At 47.1% G+C, this 14,593-nt stretch overlaps 2 protein-coding genes across 2 annotated transcripts; both read left to right on the forward strand.

The window, feature by feature from the left end:
- The first annotated feature begins 1,531 nt into the window (after window positions 1-1,531).
- LOC102451946 (olfactory receptor 52M1-like) lies at window positions 1,532-2,473 on the forward strand. Its single transcript, XM_075898372.2, has one exon. It carries the CDS (start codon window positions 1,532-1,534, stop codon window positions 2,471-2,473), a length of 942 nt encoding a protein of 313 aa, XP_075754487.2.
- Window positions 2,474-11,493: 9,020 nt separating this feature from the next.
- LOC102451709 (olfactory receptor 52M1-like) lies at window positions 11,494-12,435 on the forward strand. Its single transcript, XM_014568872.3, has one exon. It carries the CDS (start codon window positions 11,494-11,496, stop codon window positions 12,433-12,435), a length of 942 nt encoding a protein of 313 aa, XP_014424358.3.
- The last annotated feature ends 2,158 nt before the right edge of the window (window positions 12,436-14,593 follow it).

Genomic DNA, 14,593 nt, shown 5'->3' on the forward strand with positions numbered 1-14,593 from the left:
GTCTTATCCGTAGAGGCCAAGGAGAACAACTTGTCTCCCTCATCCTAGTGACACCCTTTTAGATAGTTGAAAACAGCTATCACGTCCCCTCTCAGTTTTCTCCTTTCTAAACTAAAGAAGCCCAATTTCTTCCATCTTCCCTCATAGCTCATGTTTTCTAAACCTTTAATCATTCTTGTTTCTCTTCTCTGGACCTTCTCCAATTTCTTTGCATCTTTCTTGAAATGCAGTGCCCAGAACTGCACAAATACTTCAATTATCAAAAGGGGTAACCGTGTTAGTCTAAATCTGCAAAAGCGGCAAGGAGTCCTGTGGCACCTTATAGACCAACTGAAGTGTTGGAGCATAAGCTTTCATGGACAAAGACCCACTTCGTCAGATGCAACTGGGAGGTTGTGGAATACTTCAATTAAGGCCTAATAAGAGTAGAGTAGAACAGAAGCATGTTTGCTTTTTTGCAACAGCGTCACATTCTTGGCTCATATTTAGCTTGTTGTTGGACATTCGGAAAAAATTTCTAACTGTCAAGGTGGTTAAACACTGGAATAAATTGCCTAGAGAGGTTGTGGAATCTTCATCTCTGGAGATATTTAAGAGCAGGTTGGATAGACACCTATCAGGGATGGTCTAGACTCTCCATTTTCATTCCTATTTTTCTATCTAATTTTTTCCTCCCACTTAGTTCTGCTGGTTGCTTTGGGGAATTACTTATTCTTTCAAAACTGCTAACCTGCTCGCTTCTATCATACGCCCCTTTCTTTTCTCTTTTCTAAACCTTTCCAGACTTTTCAGTCCGTCGTCATGTAGCAGCCTCCTCCACCCTCAGAACCTGCTTTAGAAATTCCCTTTCAGTCTGTTCTCTCCATTAGAGTAACTGGGTGACAAAAACTGAGCGCATATAAGCTTTTTCTAGATATTCACTTGGCATACTTTGTACAAGATTTGTTCCAAACATAGAACAGCTGTTTCAACAACAGTCTTTGTGTTCAAATTACAGTCCAACAACATCACATAGGTATCTGAACACTGTCTTGGTTTAGCCACACGTGAATGAGCAAGTATTTCCAGATCTTTTGCCTGAGGTGTGTTCTACTTGGGGTTTTCGTTGTCTTTGGTCCACCCTCTCTGGGACACCGGTGTTGGCCACTGTTGGCAGACAGGCTACTGGGCTAGGAGGACCTTTGGTCTGACCCAGTACGGCCATTCTTATGTTCTTATGTTTTCCCCTGGCACATGTTTTGTCAAAGATTTGGGTGGTTTCCCCCCTTCTCTTATTATAAGAATCAGGTGAATGAGGAACCCCGTACAGTATGGGATCACTGTCCTTATTTTCATTTAATTAATGTGCAATGAGGAAGAACCGTTTCCAATTATACATACAGCAACTCCTGTTAATATTGTCTCTCCATGCAGATACTGGTACTGTGACCATCACCCCAGAGCCTGGGCATACAAAGCAAGTCAGTGGAAACGACGATAGATGTAGGCGACACTGTTCTATTTCACGGTTAGACACCTTCTCTCCAACTCCATGTCACAATCAAACACAGAGAACTTCACCAACCCCTCCACCTTCATCCTGCTGGGCATTCCTGGCCTGGAGACAGCTCATGTGTGGATCTCCATCCCCTTCTCTGGCATCTATGTCATAGCCATTGTGGGGAATCTCACCATCCTGCTCATTGTAAAGATGGAGCCGAGCCTCCATGAACCCATGTACTATTTCCTCTGCGTGTTGGCCATCAGTGACCTGGTCCTGTCTACGTCCACTCTGCCAAAAATTCTGAGCATCTTCTGGTTCAATTCCAGGGAGATTGATTTCAATGCCTGCCTCACCCAGATGTTCTTCATTCAGTGCTTCTCAACAATTCAGTCTGGGATATTGGCAGCCATGGCTTTGGATCGTTACGTGGCCATCTGCCATCCCCTGAGACATTCCACCATCCTGACAAACCCTTTTGTGGCCAAGATTGCCCTGGCTGTGGTGCTGCGCAGTGGCACATTCATATTACCATATCCCTTACTGGCAAGGCAGTGGCCATATTGTAGAACCAACATCATCCCTGAGCCGTACTGTGTGCACATCGCTGTGGTGAAACTGGCCTGCGGCGACACCCGCATCAGTAATTACTATGGGCTCTTTGTGCTGTTCTGTGTGTTGGGTCTGGATGTCATTTCTATTGCCATCTCCTACATGCAGATCCTCAGGGCCATCTTCAGCCTCCCCACAAAGGATGCCCGGCTGAAGACTTTTGGGACCTGCGGCTCTCACCTCTGCACCATTGTAATCTTTTATATCCCAAGTCTCTTCTCCTCCCTCATGTACCGTTTTGGACAGAATTTTCCCCAGCATGTCCATGTTCTCCTTGCCAACATGTGCTTCCTGCTGCCCCCCATGCTCAACCCCATCATCTATGGGGTAAAGACCAAACAAATAAGGTGCCGGCTGCTCGGGCTTGTTACTCGTATATAGTGTAACGTTTTCTCCTGGTGCTCTGACTCTCAGGCCAGGTTCTGTGCAACTCAGTCTGCTGCCCTGGTGCTGGGCTTGCTTCCCTAAGTCAGTTCCTTTGCATGTTACATCCTTTCCTGGCCGTGCTATGCTGTCTCAGGGTGTCAGATGGTAGAGTGACAAACTCTGTAACGCGTAGGGCTGCCACTTTTCAAATTGCTGGCAACTGGACCCCAACACCCTTTCTCTTTTCTGCCTATTTCCCCAGGGGCTGTGTCCTGCCTCACTTCTCTCCTCGCCGCACAATTTTCCTTCCTTCTTCCTTTTTCCTCTTTCTGATTTTCCCCCTCATATTCTTCTTGGACAACAGTTTATATAGTGAAACTTGAGTCCTGCTTAGTGAGATCTTCACCAATTATTTTAGTGTAATTTTACTAACCAATCGTAATGTACGGTAATGGACTTACCTAACCAATGATACCTCACCACTTTAGTTGATTTACCCCTAGCAAAATTAATTATCCAGCAGGCAGAAAGAGATACAAATCGGACAGATATCACACAGGCAAACAATAGGAATGTGAGGACAATAATCAGAGGATTCCACAGCCTCAGGTATTGATAAGCAATTTCTGGCCAGACAGAAAGCTGTGAAGCCATGTTTTCTCTACCCATTTTGAGATCGGATTCTTTGTCTGGTGATAGTGGGGGCTATTAGCTCAAGGTCTCCTTCTCTATAGCCTGGTGTGACACTATTTTAATGCAGGTTAGATGGGAGGTGAGTATGTGACTCCAGCCTGTACAGCTAATGGCTGTTACTCTTCAGTCTGGCTGAAGAGGACGGCTTTAGGCCTTCCATATTGTTAAACGTCTGCCTGAACTAGTCAGTTGTGCCCCAGCTCATATCTCCACTTCACCCAGGCCTTACCCGTGTCTTTTATACCCCTTGCCTCTCATCACCCACTGGATCTTCTCCACCTCTTCCCTGCTACAGCTGGGCTTCCTCTGCTCCCAGGCTGGGGCAAACAAAGTTGAAAGTTGACCCAGCTGCACGAGTGGGATGGCCCCAGGTGAGCAGGGTTAATGACCAGACAAGTCCTTCCTGCCCTATGTGACCAGGTAGAGCCAACATCCCCTTTTCAGTCTGATTTTCTAATTCAACACGGAGCACCTGCCAAGCCTCACTAGCAACAAGACACAAAATGCTAAAAAGAGACTGTCTGGATCAAGTCTAGTTGTGTGGCAACTGCTTGATGTCACTCTTTGAAGGAGCTTTCTGTGTCCTTGTCTCTTTGAGCCATAGAATCATAGAATCATAGAATAATAGGACTGGAAGGGACCTCGAGAGGTCATCGAGTCCAGCCCCCCGCCCTCAAGGCAGGACCAAGCTCCGTCTACACCATCCCTGACAGATGTCTATCTAACCTGTTCTTAAATATCTCCAGAGAGGGAGATTCCACCACCTCCCCTGGCAATTTATTCCAATATTTGACCACCCTGACAGTTAGGAATTTTTTCCTAATGTCCAATCTAAACCTCCTCTGCTGCACTTTAAGCCCATTCCCCCTTCTCCTGTCCTCAGAAACCAAGAGGAACAAATTTTCGCCTTCCTCCTTGTGACACCCTTTTAGATATTTGAAAACCGCTATCATGTCCCCCCTTAATCTTCTTTTTTCCAAACTAAACAAGCCCAGTTCATGAAGCCTGGCTTCATAGGTCATGTTCTCTAAACCTTTAATCATTCTTGTCGCTCTTCTCTGTACCCTTTCCAATTTCTCCACATCTTTCTTGAAATGTGGCGCCCAGAACTGGACACAGTACTCCAGCTGAGGCCTAACTAGTGCAGAGTAGAGCGGCAGAATGACTTCACGAGTTTTGCTTACAACACACCTGTTGATACAACCTAGAATCATATTTGCTTTTTTTGCAACAGCATCACACTGTTGACTCATATTCAACTTGTGGTCCACTATGACCCCTAGATCCCTTTCCGCCATGCTCCTTCCTAGACAGTCGCTTCCCATCTTGTATGTATGGAACTGATTGTTCCTTCCTAAGTGGAGCACTTTGCATTTTCACGCCCCATGACACGCCCCATTTGCACAAGCCGCTTGTATTAAGAGGCAGGAAGCTGAGGTGGAGACTCTGACCCCGAACAAAAAGTCTCCCAGCAGAGGAATGTACCAGCAGGATTCTAGATCGAATCACTTTTCTCCAGAGTCTCTGTAGAGAGGTGGGTTGGGAAGGGATGGAACCTCCCACTGGAGGGAACAGAAGGTATGTCTACACTACAGCGCTAATTCGAACTAACTTAGTTCAAATTAGTTAATTCGAACTAAGCTAATTCGAACTAACGCCTCTAGAACGAAAAACTAGTTCAAATTAGCGTTTTGCTAATTCGAACTAGCATGTCCATATTAAGTGGACCCTGAACCGGGCTTAAGGATGGCCGGAAGCAGTGCCGGCAGGGCATCAGAGGAGGACTTAGAGCGTGGAGATGCTGTCTCAGGCTAGCCGAGGGCTGCGCTTAAAGGGTCCCGACCCCCACCCCGGACAGACAGTTCTCAGGGGTGCCCCGCTTGCAAAGCAGTCCTGGCTTGGAGTGCCCGGAGTACCCACACTGGGCACATCACACCACTCGGCCATCAGCCCGGCTGCACTTGCCGCAGGCTGCCATCTGGGGAGAGGGGGCAATTGGGGGGCTGCAGGAGAGCTTCCACCCCCAGAAGCCCGCAGAGCCAGCCCAGTCCTCCCCATCGGGGGCTCGTACCCCATTCCTCCCTCACCTCCTTCCACTTACCCTTCCCTAGACCCTCTTCTCGATGTACAAAATAAAGGACAATTGTGTTCAAAAATGGAATCTGTCTTTATTGAACAAAACTGGGGGAGACTGGGAAAAGGAGATGGGAGAGGGAAAGAGAGAGGTTGGGAGAGGGGAGAGCAACTAAAATGATCAGGGGTTGGGAACAGGTCCCATACGAAGAGAGGCTAAATAGACTGGGACTTTTAATCTTAGAAAAGAAGAGACGGAGGGGGGACAGGATAGAGGTCTCTAAAAGCAGGAGTTGGGTGGAGAGGGTGCATACAGAAAAGTTCTTCATTAGTTCCCATAAAGAAGGACTAGAGGACACCAAAGGAAAGGAATGGGTAGCAGGCTTCAAACTAGTAAGAGAAAGTTGTTCTTCACAGAGCAAAGAGTCAACCTGTGGAACTCCTTGCTGCAGGAGGCTGTGAAGGCTAGAACTAGAAAAGAGTTTAAAGGGAAGTGAGATCAAGTCATGGAGGTTGGGTCCATGGAGTGGTATTAGCCAGGGGGTAGGAGTGGTGTCCCTGCCCAAGGTTTGTGGAAGGCTGGAGAGGGATGGCACGAGACAAATGGCTTGGTCACTGTCTTCGGTCCATCCCCTCCAGGGTCCCTAGGGTTGGCCGCTGTCGGCAGACAGGCTACTGGGCTAGATGGACCTTTGGTCTGACCCAGGACGGCCATTGTAAGCTCAGGGCTCAGGGTCGGGGGTCTCAGTGGACCCCCTTGATTTTCATGCACACCTGCTCCTGCGTGGCCAGGCTGGCAGCTCTCCTGCCCTAGCCAGCCACTTTCCTGTGCCTAGTGCAGAGGTCGTGGACGAGGTCCACGATGTCCGCACTAGCCCAGGCGGGTGCCCGCCTCTTGTGGTCCCAGGCAAGCTCCAGTGAGCCGCCAGCCTGGTCCCAGGAAGAGGGGGAGGGCTGGGGGGCATCGGGTGGCTGGCTCGATCCGTGCCATGTGCAGGGTCTGCTGGCTGGGTGCTGGCAGGCTTGCACCTGGCACAGGCACCGTAGCCAGCCCGTGCCCCTTTAAGGGGTCCGGGGCCGGGAGGGGGGCATAGAGTTTCCCTGGTGTTGGCCAGAGTGGCCACCTGGGAAACCTGGGGAGGGCTAGCCTCCCACTAGTTCGAATTAAGGGGCTACACAGCCCTTAATTCAAACTAGTAAGTTCGAACTAGGCTGAGTCCTCGTAGAATGAGGTTTTCCTAGTTCGAACTAAGCGCTCCACTAGTTCGAATTAAATTCGAACTAGCGGAGCGCTAGTGTAGCGCCTATGAAAGTTAGTTCGAACTAACATCTGTTAGTTCGAACCAACTTTGTAGTGTAGACATACCCAGAGAGAGGAGGGGATGGTTGAGACCTTCCAAACCACAGAGCCTGGATGAGCCAGCAGAAGCTGGGACAGGAGAGAGGCACAAGGGCAGCAGAGAGGACTCTTTGGACCCACTTCCTCAGATCAAATAGTAGAAGAAAATTGTCACAACCATATATACCAAAGGATACAATTAAAAAAAATGAACACACATGAAAAGGACAAATCACATTTCAGAACAGAAGGGGGATGCAGGGGGGGAGGAAGGTAAATGTCTGTGAGCTAATGGTATTAGAGGTGATAATTAGAGCTAATACCATTAGCTCACAGACATTTACCTTTCCCCACCTCTAATATCATTAACTCACAGACATTTACCTCCCGCCCCCCCCCCCCCCCGCATTCCCCTTCTGTTCTGAAATGTGATTTGTCCTTTTCATATGTGTTCATTTTTTTCAATTGTATCCTTTGGTATATATGGTTGTGACTATTTTCTTCCACTATTTGATCTGAGGAAGTGGGTCTGGCCCACGAAAGCTCATCATCTAATAAACCATCTTGTTAGTCTTTAAAGTGCTACATTGTCCTGTATTTCGTTTCAGCTACACCAGACTAACACGGCTACATCTCTATCACTAGGCTAGCCGAGGGCTGTGCTTAAAGGAGCATCCGTGGTTCTGCTGGATGACAGATGTTGCTGGATCAGAGAGTTCCTGTTTTTGGAGGTAAAATCTCTACTTTGTAAAATGATGATGGTTATTGAAGAGAATTCCAAGTCTGAGCTCCTTCATCAACAGCCCCACGTGCAGAACGAAAGAACGAAAGAACGAAAGAACGAAAGAAAGAACGAAAGAAAGAAAGAAAGAAAGAAAGAAAGAAAACACACTCAGTCTTATGCCTCCAGATCTGTCTGTCTACAACTTACATATCCCTTCTGGGCATTTACAGGACAACAGACCCTCGGGAGATCTACCCATTATCCATTGGGTTTTTTTCTAATCAGTATAATTCTTAAAAATACAGAAATGCCCAGAGCAGACAATTCCTCAGTGACTCTGCCCAGAGCCCAAGAGTTCTCCTCTTCCTTTGGGAGGATTCCTTAATTACTGTTTATGGTTACACCCGGATAAGTAGCAGAGAAGCACAGATGGGCTTGTGTCCAGCTGGTTTACATCCCCCAAAGCATGCAAGCAAACACCCCAGAGACTGTACAGGGCTCTGCTATAAACAGTGCACACCCCTGCTCTCGCTTTCCGCATTGGATGCCGCTGCAGATGCTGGGCTGAGAGAGGCGCGGGACGCGGCTGCCTGAGGGGGTTCCCAGGGAAGACACGCCCCTCTCAGAACTAGCAGGTACCAGCTCTTGCTGAGGGGCTCCCCTGCTCCACGAACCCAGGGCTACGTGGGCATGATGAGACTGACAGTCAGTCGGGGGTCCTTTCTGCTCTCGACGGCCACTAAACTTCCCAGAACTCTTGCCACAGGGGGTGAGTTTGTTCCAGTACCCAGTCCCTCTTCTCTGTGCACCATGCCCACCCTAGGAGATACCCTCTAGTCCAAAAACAAAAGACAGGACTATGTAGCACTTTAAAGACTAACAAGATGGTTTATTAGGTGATGAGCTTTCGTGGCCCAGGCCAGAATTAAAGACTTCAATGAGAAGCTTCAGAATTGTCATTCATGCTTAAATTTGACACTTTATGTATGGGTTTAAACAAAGACATTTATTATCTCACCTATTACAAAGATAGCTTCCCCAATTATCACCCCTATGTCATTTCCTCACAGATGCTAATCTTCCTCCCTCACCCCCACTCTGTTCTAAAATTTGATTTGTCAATTTTACGTGCGTTCATTTTTTTGATTGTGTCACTTTGGTATATATGGTTGTTCCAATTTTTTTCCACATATTGATCTGAGGAAGGGGGTCTGGCCCCCGAAAGCTCATCACCTAATAAACCATTTTGTGAGTCTTTAAAGTGCTACGTAGTCCTGTCTTTTGTTTCAGCTACAGCAGACTAACACGGCTGCATCTCTGTCACCCCTCTAGTCCTGGAGTGACTGACAGTGTTTCAGTGGTACAGTGGATCCTTTAAGAAAGGTGAATCCCTTGTTCATGTGCTGTGGGAAAGAGTAAATAGAAATGCCTGGTCTAGTATATTGGTGGGTAGATTCATAGGGGCTGTGTCTACACTGGCCAGTTATTCCAGAAAATCAGCCGCTTTTCTGTAATAATTTGCCAGCTGTGTACACTGGCCACTTGAATTTCCGGAAAAGCACTGACGATCTAATGTAAAATCATCAGTGCTTTTCCGGAAAAACTATGCTGCTCCCATTCGGGCAAAAGTCTTTTTCCGGAAAACTGTTCCGTAAAAGGGCCAGTGTAGACAGCAGAGATTTCTTTTCCGCAAAAAAGCCCCGACCGTGAAAATGACGATCGGGGCTTTTTTGCGGAAAAGTGCATCTAGATTGGCACGGACGCTTATCTGCAAAAAGTGCTTTTCTGGAAAAGCATCCTGCCAATCTAGACACGCTTTTTCCGAAAATACTTTTAACGGAAAACTTTTCCATTAAAATCATTTCCGGAAAATCATGCCAGTGTAGACGTAGTCAGGGTGTATGGCGGAGATGGACCATTGGATAGAAATAGAGAACAGGAAGGGACCTCAAAAGGTCATGAAGTCCTCTCCCTGAACTCAGTGCAGGAGGAAGCACCATCTAGACCTACTTTTTATAAGCTCCAGTGATGGAGATTTCACAACCACCTTACGCAACTTATTCCAGTGGTAAGCCACCCTGGCAGAAAGGAAGTTTTTCCTAATATCCAATCTAAACCCCCCTGTGCTGCAATTTAAACGTTATGCTACTGGAAAACTGTTACCATGTCCCTTCAAAGTCTTTTCTTTCCATCTTCATGCATAGGTCCTGTTTTCTAGAAGTTCAGTAATTTGTGCTGCTCCTCTCTGGACCTTCTCTAATTTGTCCACATCTTTCCTGAAATTTGGACCCATCTCTCGACACAATACTCCAGACAAGGCCTAAGTCGAGCAGAGCAATGGGGAACAATTATGTCTTGTGTCTTCCTCACAATATTCCTGTTATTGCATCCCAGAATCATGTTGGCTTTTTTTTTTGCAGCTGTGTCCCACTATTATTTAATTTGTTGCACACAATGACTGCTAGATCTCTTTCAACAGTCCTTCGTAGGCAGTCAGTTCCCATGTTTATGAGTGCAATGGATTGTTTCTTCTCATGTGGGTTACGTTCAATTAGCCCTTATTGGATTTCCTTCTATGTTCCTCAAACCCTTTCTCCAGTTGGTCCGGATGATTTTGAATCACAATTCTCTCCTTGAAAGCACTTGCAACCCCTCCCGGCTCTGCATCATTCACAAACTTTATCAATGTCGTGATATAAATCACTGATGAAGGTATCGAACAGAACCAGTCCCAGAATGATCCCTGCAGAACCCTTCCTGTTCTGTCCTTCCAGCTGACTATGAACTACTGCCCTGGTCTGACGTTATTTCGAAATAACAGAATGCACGTCTATACAGCAAGCCATTATTTCAAAAGAATTTCAATATAGTAAACTTCTTGCTTTGACTTCCCTAACCCTTACTTCATGAGGAGTAAGGGAAGTCAAAGGAAGAGTGTTCTTCCTTCAACTTCCTATAGTGTAGACAGTGCCAAAGCCGAATTAAACTATTTTGACTGCAGCTATGCAAACTCCAAAGGTAATAACAATATGTTCAGGAACAGGAAGCCTGATAAGCAACCAGTGGGGCCCCTGGACGATAGAGATACAAATGGAGCACTTAAAGACAATAAAGTCATTGCGGAGAAACTAAACGAATTCTTTGCTTCAGTCTTCACGGCTGAGGATGTTAGGGAGATTCCTGAACCTGACCCGTCCTTTGTTGGTGACAAATCTGAGGACTTGTCTCACATTGAAGTGTCATTAGAGGAAGTTTTGGAATTAACTGATACACTTAACAGTAACAAGTCACCGGGACCCGATGGCATTCACTGAAGAGCTCTGAAAGAACTCAAATGTGAAATTGTGGAACTATTAAATTGCATATCTTAATCCTGGAAGTGTAGACAAGTCCCTAATAAAAAGGTACTTCTGATTCCAAAGGACCAGCCACTTTCCCAGGCCAATTTATAACTAGGAATCTTACCCAAAAAGCATGCTGTGATAGAAAGAAAGAAAGAAAGAAAGAAAGAAAGAAAGAAAGAAAGAAAGAAAGAAAGAAAGAAAGAAAGAAAGAAAGAAAGAAAGAAAGAAAGAAAGAAAGAAAGAAAGAAAGAAAGAAAGTTAAAATTGATAAAGGAATTGAATATACATACCGACATCAATTACAAAGTTCTTGATGAAGGCACAGTGGTGCTACTAGTGACTACCAGATCTTTTCCCTCAGGTGTATTCTGGTAGGGAGGTTTCCCCAACGCATGTCTCATCAAATATTTTTATTGTCCATTCCCACATATTTATCTCCCAGGTTAATAGGAACTCTTTACAGCACTGACTAGCTATATGGTGTCTTATCAATAAGAAACAATGATGGATAACACATATCCACACTCCTGTTCCCCTCTAATGCCTATTAAGCTTTCCCTGACTATGACATTTAGGAATTCTTCGGACATAACTTCTAGAATTGACATTAGTGAGGTCAGTGGCTCATGAGTCACTCCTCTGCACAAAGAAAATATCTTTGCTCTGTGTGTGAAGACTGAACAATCTGCAGCAGCCATGAAATTATCCTGCAGTAATCTCCATTGTCATTGTCTCTCCATCCAGGTATAGGTACTGTGAACATCACCCTAGAGCCTGGGCATATAAAGGAAGTCAGGGGGACATACGGTACATGCAGGAGACACTGTTCTGCTTCTGAGTTGGATGCCTTCTCGCCTGCTCCATGTCGTATTTCAACGCAACTGATTTTACCAACCCCTCCACCTTCATCCTGATTGGCATTCCTGGCCTGGAGGAGGCCCATGTCTGGATCTCCATCCCCTTCTGCGCCATGTACGTCATAGCCCTCTTGGGGAACTTCACCATCCTCTTCATTGTGAAGACAGAGTCTCGGCTCCACGAGCCCATGTACTATTTTCTCTGCATGCTGGCCATCACCGACCTGGTCTTGGCCACATCTGTCCTGCCCAAAATGCTGAGCAACTTCTGGTTCAATTCCAGGGAGATAGACTTCGATGCCTGCCTCACCCAGATGTACTTCATTCACTGCTTCTCAGCAATTGAGTCTGGGATATTGGCAGCCATGGCTTTGGATCGCTATGTGGCCATTTGCCATCCTTTGAGACATTCCACCATCCTGACAAACCCTTCGGTAGCTAAAATTGGCCTGGCCCTGTTGCTACGCAGCAGCATAGTCACACTGCCCTATCCCTTACTGACGAGGAGATGGCCATATTGTAGAACCAACATCATCTCTGAGCCGTACTGTGTGCACATCGCCGTGGTGAAGTTGGCCTGCGCCGACACCCGCATCAATAGTTACTATGGGCTCTTTGTGATGTTCTTTGTGTTGGGTCTGGATGTGATTTCTATTGCCATCTCCTACATGCAGATCCTCAGAGCCATCTTCAGCCTCCCCACAAAGGACGCTCGGCTCAAGACTTTTTTGACTTGTGCCTCACATCTCTGCGCCATCGTAATCTTTTACATCCCAAGTGCCTTCTCCTCCCTCATTTATCGTTTCGGACAAAATTTTCCCCAGCATGTCCAAGTTCTTATTGCCATTATGTACCTCCTGCTGCCCCCCATGCTCAACCCCATCATCTATGGGGTAAAGACCAAACAGATCTGGAGCAGGCTGCGCTGGTTTGTTACTCGTAAATAGTGCAAAGTTTTCTCCTGGGGCTCTGGCGTTCAGAGCTAAAGTGCAAAGTATTGTTCCTCAGTGTACTCTGCCAGCCACCCTTTCTGAAAGCAGCGAGGGCCAGTGGTAAAGGTGCACCAGACAGAATATTGTGTCTTAAGGTGACTCCAGGTCAGGAATAAATTTGTATAAGTTTGTTCTGGTTTTAATGTTAGTATTGTGAACTAAGTAATTGGGTATGATGACTGGGTGTTAATGAAACTGGACTTTGATGCTCCTGCTTAAATATTCATATGGAGTCCATGTCACAAAGAAATCAATTCTGTTTTGTGGGTGTGAGAATGAGGAATGTGTGTTAAGAGATAGGTGGAGGAGACCTTGGGAGTCACCGAGTCCAACCCCTTGCTCAAAGCAGGACCAACCCCAACTCTATTATCCCAGCCAGGGCTTTGTCAAGACGGGACTTAAAAACCTCTAGGGATGGAGATTCCACACCTCCCTAAGGAACCCATCTCAGTGCTTCCACACCCTCCTAGGGCAAGAGCTTTTCCTAATATCCAATCTAGACCTGCCGCCTGTAACTTGAGACCATTGCTCCTTGTTCTGCCATCCCTCACTACTGAGAACAGTCTCTCTCCATCCTCTTTGGAACCTCCCTCTGGAAATTGAAGGCTGCTCCCAAATCCCCCCTCACTCTTCTCTTCCACTGACTAAATAAGCCTAAATCCCTTTGCGTCTCCTCATATGTCATGTGTTCGAGCCCCCTCGGTATTTTTGTTGCCCTTGGCTGGAATTTCTCCAATGTGTCCACATCCTTTCTTTAATGGGGCTCAGAAATAGACACAATACCCCAGATGTGGCCTCCCCAGTGCCAAATAAAGATGAATATTCTTTGTGTCAGAGTCCTTCCAGCCAAGACACTGAACCTTTTCAGGTCTGAGGAAAATGCAGGTTTGGGTCCAATTTCCTCGGATGCCACTCCCCAAATGGTATCTAAACCCAAATGATTTATTTAGGTAAACCCCTTTCAAAAAGGAAAGGAGGAGGTGCATACTGATTGCTCCCCCAGGTCACAATTATTTGCACTGGGCTTGAAAGCAATTAACAGTGATTTTCTTAAGTACAAGCAGTAGGATTTAAGTGACAATAAGTGAGAAGAGGCAGAATAAAGTAGATTTGTAATTTAAAGTAATAGAAAACACTTAGCTAACTCTAACATTAAAAGCTCAGTACAAACGTATTATGAACTCAGCCTAAAACTGTTCTTATTCCACCTAAACCTCCAAGCCAGGGAAGTCCCCTTTTCTTTGGGGTCTGCAGTTATCTTGGGTGTGCCACCCAAGCCAAAGACAAAGAAACTGCTAGCTTCCCATTGTGTTATAGATTCCACCAGGGGCGGATGAGAGTGCCCCTGGTGGAATCTATAGCAGTGCCGCGGGGCCCCAGGCAGCGAAATTTTGCGGGGTCCCTCCTTTGACACAGCACATGCGTGGGGCCTCAGGAAGCACTGGGCCTGGGGCAGCCGCCCCGCTCGCCCTGCCCTAAATCCACCACTGGTTTCCACTTTAGGTGGGAAGTCTCTTTCTCCATTCCACTCTTCCATGGACAATGACTTACTTCACCGCTACCTGTTGAGGTGGCTGTGACAGAGCAGGTGGGCTCCTCTCCCCCAAACCGCTGGCCCCCCATGGTGGGGAGCACCTGGGAATGCCGACTTCCCCAGGGACCACCAGTGGTGACTGGGTCAGGGCCGCACACTTGGGAGAGGCAGCCAAGGACACGCCACCGGAGGTAGAAGCTGGCAGGGAAATGGTGCCTTGGCCAGATGCTGATGCTGGCGTACGAGCACTCACAGGTACCCTCAGGGGGAAACCCACCTATTGCAGCACGGGGCAGGGGCAGAGGCACCGGCAGGGACACGCCTAGGGGTGGGGCGACACCAAGGGTGTGGGATTTAAATGGGCCAATCCCCAGGTGGGGGGAGGACGATGCCTGGAGAGGGTCCAGGTTCCAGTGAGCTGAACGTTTCCGGTGGGAAGGGTCCGGAGCAGGACACGTTCGAGTTGTAACGTGTTAGTCCCAGAGTACGACGGGGTGAGTAAGAAGAAGCCCAGGGTAGGGTTTTTAAGCCTGTGGGTCAGTGCATTTTGGGAGGCATCCCCACTGAGCACAGGAGGCA

This window comes from Pelodiscus sinensis, chromosome 1 (assembly GCF_052426305.1).
Source record: "Pelodiscus sinensis isolate ZL-2025 chromosome 1, ASM5242630v1, whole genome shotgun sequence".
Classification (NCBI taxonomy): domain Eukaryota; kingdom Metazoa; phylum Chordata; order Testudines; family Trionychidae; genus Pelodiscus; species Pelodiscus sinensis.

Excerpts from the sequence above, each read along its gene's own strand:
- LOC102451946 (XM_075898372.2), top strand. The coding sequence starts at position 1,532 with ATGTCACAATCAAACACAGAGAACTTCACCAACCCCTCCACCTTCATC.
- LOC102451709 (XM_014568872.3), top strand. The coding sequence starts at position 11,494 with ATGTCGTATTTCAACGCAACTGATTTTACCAACCCCTCCACCTTCATC.